At 63.0% G+C, this 8,041-nt stretch overlaps 1 protein-coding gene across 1 annotated transcript in view; it reads right to left on the bottom strand.

Annotated features, from left to right (window-relative positions):
* Positions 1-4,691: 4,691 nt before the first annotated feature.
* FCN2 (ficolin 2) overlaps positions 4,692-8,041 on the bottom strand; it is a 7,124-nt gene continuing 3,774 nt past the window's right edge. Inside the window, exons 4-8 of the mRNA XM_077774644.1 lie at positions 7,502-7,534; positions 7,015-7,142; positions 6,538-6,667; positions 5,654-5,788; positions 4,692-5,172 (exon numbers count right to left, since the gene is read on the bottom strand). Coding sequence (XP_077630770.1) covers positions 4,925-5,172; positions 5,654-5,788; positions 6,538-6,667; positions 7,015-7,142; positions 7,502-7,534 — 674 coding nt within the window. The 3' untranslated portion in view covers positions 4,692-4,924. The remainder of the gene's footprint in view (positions 5,173-5,653; positions 5,789-6,537; positions 6,668-7,014; positions 7,143-7,501; positions 7,535-8,041) is intronic.

Here is an 8,041-nt window from a genome sequence, read left to right as displayed (position 1 = left end):
TCAGTGGCTCCCCACCACCACCCCCCCTCCCCCCGCCCCAGACACACAGCGGAGAGGGCGAGAGTCGCTGGGGAGGGACAGCCATTCTGAACAAGTCTTCAGTGTTACTCAGGCAACCGCAGGATCTGTGGGCGCTGAACCCCGAAGCCCCACTCTGATGGGAGCACAGGTCCCCGGAGGGCCTGCCTGCAGCTGGGGTGTGGAGGTGGAGGCGGGGCCGAAGCCTCCTGGGCGGCCACGCGGGAAACACGGACAAGTCAGAGATGCCGGGCGCAGCTCCGAGTGTGACTTGATGGTTGAGGACCAGGGACTAAGTACGGGTTTGTACCAGGACAGATGTTCCTAAAGGTCATACACGCACACACATGCACAATGCCAGCCCCGTGCAGAAAGCAGAAGGCAGAAAGCGATGCAAGAAATGCCACTGACCTAAGTTAAAACTACACACACAAATGCACTTTGCAAAAACACGGTTAAAATAAAAGAAACAAAAAGCCATGGGACGCATTGCAATAGAGAGGAGGCTGCAGCGTGGGGTCAAAGGACAGAACGAGGAAGAGAGGTTAGTGAGGGTGACAGGCCAGCTGGTGACCAACCCACCTCAGCCCTGGGAGCTTTCGAGGACCGACTCCCCACCTCCCTGCCCTGGGCTGGTGTTTGAGGAGCCTCTGACCATCCTGCACCCCTCTGCCCATGGCTGCACCTGCCTGGGGGGGTTCTGGGAGCACGATGTGTCCCCGTTCTTCCCCGGACACCCCACAAGACTGCCCTGCCCTCTGGGTGGCTCCCCATTGCTGGCGGGCACCCCATGGAGGACCATGGTCACCTCGCCGGGGGGAGAAGAGGCCAAGTGGAGGAAGGTAGAGAGAGACCTGTGTTTGCACCAGGCGGAAGGCATCCTTGTCCACTTCTAAGGTCTCCCTGGAAAGGGGTGCAGAGGCCCAGCTGCATCCCGTCTCCCCCCGATGAGGGCTTTGGGTGAGGAAGCCACGGTCCCACGCGCCCTCAGAGATGCGGGTCGTTGCTGGGAAGGCCCCGTCCCATGGCCCACAAGTCACAGGCACTCCCTTCTCTGACACTTGTCCGGGAGAGGACCCCACCCCGCCAGGGCCGGCTCTCCAGGGCTCCCCGTCTGCCCTTCCTTGGACAGTGTGGGTCCTGGGCCACTGGTCTTCCACGGGGCCTCCGGGTGGTGTGGACGCCCCTTCCTCAGTGGATGTGAAGCTGGGGGGAGGGTCCCCCTCTGTGCCGCAAGACAGGCCTGCTGCCTGCCCGCCGGCCCTGTTGGTGCAACGGCAGGGACTGTGGGTAAGGTGGCACACTGAGCTCGCGCTGGGCCAAGACACGGCTCAGCCTCTCCAGACATTGCCTTCCGGGCCGTGGGTGCCCAGAGAGGCTGCGGACGCCTGGGGGGCAGGGGAAGGGGCGTGGGGCGGGTAAGATCTCGAGGGCCAGCCAAGAAACCAGGTCACCTTCGGAACTTGGGACAGCGAAGACACACAGCTTCCTTCCGACAGCTGACTGGGGGGAGGGGCTGCAGCAGCCAACCCCGCCCACTGGGGCGGCTCTGGGGGGGCTCCCCTCTGGGGCCCTGAGCACTTCCACCTCTCTGAGCCCCTTCTTCCGTAGAAAATACGAAAAATCAAACTTCACAACTGTGGAGGCTCAAAGACATACATAGGCTGGGCCAAATCTCACTCATTTTGTTCTGATTCTAAAAGAAATCAGGGGCGCCTGGGTGGCTCAGGCGGTTAAGCGGCCAACTTTGGCTCAGGTCATGATCTCGCGGTTCATGGGTTCGAGCCCCGCGTCGGGCTCTGTGCTGACAGCTTGGAGCCTGGATCTGCTTCAGATTCTGTGACTCCCTCTCTCTCTGACCCTCCCCTGCTCACGCTGCCTCTCTCTCTCTCAGAAATAATAAAACATTAAATAGATAAATAAATAAATAAAAGAAATTAAAAAGCAAAGTTTTGTAGGCCCCTGAAGGTGTCACAGGCTGGACGCTGTGTCCCCAGGGCCTTTAGGACTGGACCGCGCTGGGGGCCCGCAGAGCCTCTGTCTGAGCCCCGACCGCTGGAGGTGGCACGGTCCTCCGATCCTGGGGCACACACCCAGAGCCCCCACACCCTCAGCACAACAGCCGGGACCCTGCTCAGCTGCCAGGGGGCGGGGGGCCTGAAGGAAGGGAGGGGTGAGCCAGGGTGCTTCAGTTCGCAACTGTGACCTGGAATCCAAGGGGTTCCTCCTCCCAAGTTGTGAAACAGCGGAACAGAAACTCGGGTCAGACTCGGGCATGGCGGCCAGGCCAGGGAGGGTGGCGGCTCCTTGGAGCCGGGGGTGGGGGGGCAGGTGCAGGGGAGGGGGTGAGACCAGCGCCCATGGTCCCTGACCCCTTGGCCTATCGTTGACCCAGACTGCGTGCACCATCCTTGCTCTGGAGTCCTCAGATCCACCCTGTTATCCTCAGTCACGAGAGAGAACTCAGAGAGGTTGAGGGATTGGCCCAAAGTCACACAGCCTGGACCTGACCAGGCCCAGGGAGACCCGGGTCCATGTGTACACAGAGCCCTGTCACTTCCCCAGTGAAACAAAGACTAGCTTGTTTGTGAGGGAGGCAGCTCCACTCAGGGACCCTGACCTTGGGAGGCACGAACCCCAGCACTTGCGGACAGCACCGGGTGGCCAGCCTGGGCTCCACAAGCATGTGGTGACGGCTGACCAGGGCAGGGGGCCCCACAGAGCCCCGGGCCAGGCCCCCAGCGTGGGCCGGACTTGAAGACAGGACGGGGGTGGGATGCTGGAGCCCAAGGGTCCCAGAGCCCCTGAGCGAGAAGATGGGAGGCTCATAAGCTCAGCCCGCTGGAGGGCAGAAAGGGCCTCCCCCCAGAGGGACAGCACAGGGCAGACGAGAGCAGNGAGCCGGCCAGGCGCCCCCTCTGCCTGGATTGGACGATTGCCCTCCCCCCACAGCCGGGACTTCCGGGTGCACCATCCTGACCTTGCGGGGGTGCTCACTGCTCCCCGAGTCTGCAGGGGTCACTCCCGATCATCAAAGCTAGGCTTCCCGGAACGACCCCGGGCCCTCCCACAACCACAGAGGTCACAGCCACAGCTGGGAATCTGAGGGGTGTGTGCACAGACCCCACAGGCCACCGCCCCTTCCCCACACACAGGCCTGAGTCCTCGAGGAGCAGCAAGGGGGGGCAGGGCACCGTCCAGCCCAGCGGACATGCCCGGCCGCGGCCCAGGCTCCAATCTGGCCTCAGCCCCTGCTCCTGGGAGGCAGCCGCCCCGAGGGTGCGGCCCTCTGGTCCTACGGTGAATAGCCCTTCGGAGGCCCCAGCCAGTGACACCTTCCCGAAGCCCCGCGTGTCCCCGCGCTGGTGAGCACGTACAACGCAAATACCCCTGTCCTGCCGTTAGGTGATTATGCGAGCCCCCTCCTCTCCCAAATATCTTTGGCTGCATTTGTAGAAGCGCTTTTGAAAATCCTATCGAGTCCTAAAAGCACAAGAGCATTTATAAATGCAGCACGGGAGGCTCAGATTAAATATTTATAAAAATTACTTTTTTTAGCGCTTAGCCCATCTCTCCATTAAACAGATTTTTTAAAACAACACTGAAGAAGAATTTCTGGCTTGCCAGGCTAAAAGTGCTTCTGTGTTTAATGGTCTTTTGTGGCCCTTCCACAGCAATGCCACGGCACGTAGGAGGTCACGGCTTTTCTCTCTCTCAAGATTTAATGGTGTCTTTGAAATCACGACTTCCTGAAAGAAGATTATTCCCAGGAGGACCCCGTCTCTAGGGCTGCGGGGTCAGGGCTCAGCTCCGGGTTTACAGCCGCGCACGGGTGTCGTCCTCACCACCAGGGGCTTGGTCCAGGGGAGGCCTGTCCTGTACCCCCTCCACCCGGTTCAGGGCTCGCCTCTGAGCAGGGGCCGGTCAGGGAGCCTGAGGCCGGAGCAGAGGCTACACAGCACCCTCCAGGGACAGACAGAAACCCTGAGTGCTTTCCCGAAGGGGCCCCGACACCCCACGTGCCCCAAGGGCTGTGTGCTTCTCCAACCGGCTCAGCCCTGTTCCCAGGGCAAGGAAGGGAGAATCCACCCTGGACCCTTCCAGATGCTCTCCAGGTGGACCGGGCCACTGTGGCCACAGTGTTTGGGGGACCCGAACAACACAAGGGCCACGTGCTGGCCAACATGGGGACACCCTGGCCAGGCTGGGGATGGGGGTCGCCTCGGGGTATGTGGGGCGGCAGTGGGGGGAGGGCTGGGCACCCCGTTGGCTGACACAGGCTCCCCTGCCAAAGCCACCGTCCCCTCCCTGCTGGCCTCCTGCCCTGCTCAAGCGCCGTCTGCCCTCGTCCCGCGAGAACCCAGGAGTCAGGACGGCGCAGCTTCGTGGGGAGAGCGGGGCTGGGGGCTGGCACCTTGGACAGGCCACGCCGCCTCTGAGCCGGGGTCGGCCCACAGCTTCCCGCCAGGGCTGGCCAGGCGATGAGGAATCTTGGTCACGGTCTGACAGCGGCCACGGGAACTCGGAGGCGCACAGGTGTGGCCACCAGCCCTGTCCACCGGCTCTGGTCTTGAGACTCCCAGAAACCCCCTTGGCCAGCAGGCGCCCTTGCTGCCCAGTTGCGGTGAGGCGCGAACAGATGAACAAGGCGGGCGCGGCCACCCCACGCGCTCTTAGCGAGGAAGCAAATGTCTTTATTGAGAAACTGTGTGGCAGGTGAGAGCCCGTGGGTCACTTTCTCTCACCCCTGCGGAGGGGACACCGGGCGTCAGTGTCCCCGAAAGGCACAAAGCAGAGAAGGCCCCGCGAGGCAGGGTGAGGACCCTGAGCCCGTGCTGCCTTGCCCGTCCCTCCGGCCACAGTGCGTGTGCGCGGGGTCCCGGCCGGAGGGGCTGCTGGCGTTGCGCTAGGCGAGCCGCACCTTCATCTCCGACACCTTATAGCTGTAGTTGTACCCTCTCCCCGTGTGCCAGTTGATGCCGTTGGCAAAGCTGTTGTGGGGGCCCCCGAGGTAGTGACCGTTGAGGTTCGACAGGTGACACCTGTGGTACCACCAAGCTCCCAGGTACTGCCTGGCACAGTTTTGGGGACTGGAATCATTGTCCTGGTCTTTGGTGGAGAAGGTGTAGTTGTTGTGGTACGACAGGGAGTCGCCTGCTCGGAGGGGAAAGGGGGCCGTTGTACCTGGATCCCAGGTCTAGGCAAGAGCTGCCACGTCCAGGTGTGCAAGTAGCGCACTGCACAACTCTAAGAGATGCCAGCCAACAACACGTGCTGTCTGACGCCCCCTCTTCTGGTCCAGCCCTGACAGCTGACAAGCACCCTGTCTTGGAGGGGAGGCTGCCCGCTGCCTCGGGAGTCCTAGCTTTCTCAACAGAGACCTCCAGGCACCAGGTGGCAACATGAGCTGCACAGCAATGGAGCCCTTTTCCTGTCGTTAAGGGAGTAAATAACACCACCTCCTGTGGGACTTTTTACTAGACGTGTCACATGGGAACCATCAGGTGTGGGTGCGCTGTATTTGCACAAGGAACCTTGCACGACCGCCACCACCCGACGTCACGCAGAGCCCGGATGCGAAGCAGGTGCTCTCTGCTCTGAGCCCCGGGCCACGTGGCCCAGGGGGGACGCTCACCTGCGCTGCCGTCGACGAAGGTCCCCAGGACCAGCCTGTACTTGTCGGCCTCGCCCGCCATCTTGAACGAGCTGTACTTGGCGAATCTGTGGTTGCCGTCGAAGTCCACGAGGTCGACACGGAGCTCGCTGGTCCCTGTCACGGAAAGGCCGTAAGGTCCCCACAGGGGAGACCGTCCAATGGGGAGGAGGGAGTAGAGGTGGGCTTTTAGGGGGTGTCTGAGCTTGACGAGGCGGGGAAGTTTCTGGCACCGTCCTATAGAAGGTCCTAGGCTATGGGAGGGACGGGAATCTACTTCCCCCTCGGTGTGTGGCTGCAGCTTGGCACTATTTCACCCCCACGACACGCAGTATCCCTGGAGGGCAGTGATGCCGCTCAGCCCAGTGCGGAAGCCGGGAAGTTCAGGGTGGACGTGGATGCGTGTTTCAGGAGACGGGTGGGGGAAGCGGGCAGGGAGGTGGACACGCAGTCACTGCGGGCCGGGAAGCCAGAGGCAGCAGGCGCTGTCCTCATCCAGACCCGCACAGCGGGACAGAGGACCGGGCTGAGGGATATCACTCTTCCCCTGGCAGGGACCTCCGGGGAAGGGAAATGGTAGAGGAAGTAGAATTAGGGCTGGGGGTGGAGGCAGCCCCTGGAAACTTCTGGGTCTCTCCTATCTTAGGATCTAAGACACCAGGGTCACCGTGCTGGCAGGAGGCTGTCACCAGGGCTCTGAAGTCCCACCCAACGTTGTGGGATGAAGGCAGAACTCAGGCACACGGGCCGGCACAGAGTCGAGGCCCCTGCTCCTGGAGGGAACCCCCCGCAGGAAGAGGGGCCAGGTCCTCGGCTCCAGGGGGCCCAGGGCTCAGGTCAGGGGCACAGGGAAGTGGAGGCCCTACCCTGGGCGGTCAGGACGTGGATGTTGTCATTTCCCAGCCAGAACTCGCCCAGCTGGCTGCCGAAGCCCTGCTTATACGCGGCCCAGTCGCGAAAGAAGTCCACGGAGCCATCGCACCTTCGCTGGAAAACCTGTGGACGGAGATGGCCTGGGGCCGGGTTATCGCAGACCCCAGGGTGGACAGAGCCCACAGGTGGGGGGTGGGGAGGCGACAGCAACAGAGAGGGTGGGCGAGAAGCCCGAGGACACACAGCCCCTGAAGTCCCCACCCCCTCCCGTGGGGGCTCACCCCCACCCAGGTATCTGGTTCTCCCCGGCCTTGCTGGGAGGGAAGGGTCAGCCTGATGGGGACAATGGACAACGTGACAAAGGCCATGGACAGTGTTCTCCCCGCAGGCACGCAAGTGCTCCGTGCGCCTGCAGGCAGAGCCCCATCCCCACGAGCACCCCTGGGCCGCCCTGCAGCCCCCACACTCACGGTCCAGCCCCCGCCGTCCGTGTCCATGTCGCACAGCACGGTCAGGGGCCGGCAGTCGGGCAGGTAGATAGTGTGCCAGCCGCTCAGAGAGCGCCCCCTTGTGAGCAGATCCTTGCAGGTCCGAGGGCCTGGGGATAGACGGGGAACTGGTGTCAGAGGCCAGGGAGCTCTGGGGAGGGGGGCGGGGACGGGGGCTTCTGCAGGGGTGCAGGGGCCTGGGCCAGCCAGTGGTGACAGTCAACCTGGCCATCCCCACCCCCAGGGCTGCCCGTGCCCCCCAGCCCCCGGACCCCTGGCCTGAGGGAGCATTTTCGCTTCCTGACCAAGTCGCAGAGGGCGGGCGCCTATTACTGAGGGACCGAGGGAGGAAACGCAGTCTAGAGTGTTTGGTCTTGGATTCTGGGGGGGGGGGGGCTCCCTCCTGCCGCTGCCCCAGCAGGAAGCCCGTCCCGGCTCAGGTGCGGAGGTCGGGGGTGCGGTCAGTCACCTGTGTCACAGGAATGCGGCAACGCTGGCTCTCCTGTTTGTGGGCAGAGGACACACGTGTGACAGTCTGGAAACGGAAGCCCCAGTCCCTTCGGCCCCACGAGCTCCAAGGACAGAGTACAGAATGGAGACATGAAGGGACACGTCCAGGGCAGAGCCGTGGGGTCCCAGGGATGGGGACACTGTCCTTCTCTGGGAGAAGGTGCTCGGGGCCCGCGGGCTGAGGGGCAGCACCATCTGTGGGGGCCCCTGGGGTCCCCGTGACCATCTCGTTGGGGCCCCAGGTGCTCGGTGGGGCAGGACCAGACCGGCCCTGGTCGCCGGGCCGGCAAGCTTCTGCCCCTGGGAAGCCGGGGCCGCGGGGGCCGTGCGCACACGGATCACGTGAGTGCGTCCCAGAGTTTTGTGAGGTTGCCTTTCCTGGCTTGTCAGCGTGTTTGACGCGTAAATGAGCGTAAACATGAGGCAAAATAAGTGAAGTGTCCACATTCAGCAATGATGTCGGCTCTCCATTACCAGGTCCAATTACCCGGTCCCCCAT

The sequence above is a fragment of the Crocuta crocuta genome, unplaced genomic scaffold (genome assembly GCF_008692635.1).
Source record: "Crocuta crocuta isolate KB4526 unplaced genomic scaffold, BGI_CrCroc_1.0 scaffold458, whole genome shotgun sequence".
Taxonomy (NCBI): Eukaryota; Metazoa; Chordata; class Mammalia; order Carnivora; family Hyaenidae; genus Crocuta; species Crocuta crocuta.
The sequence above is the reverse complement of the archived record's forward strand: the minus strand, read 5'-3'. Positions and strand labels throughout refer to the sequence as shown.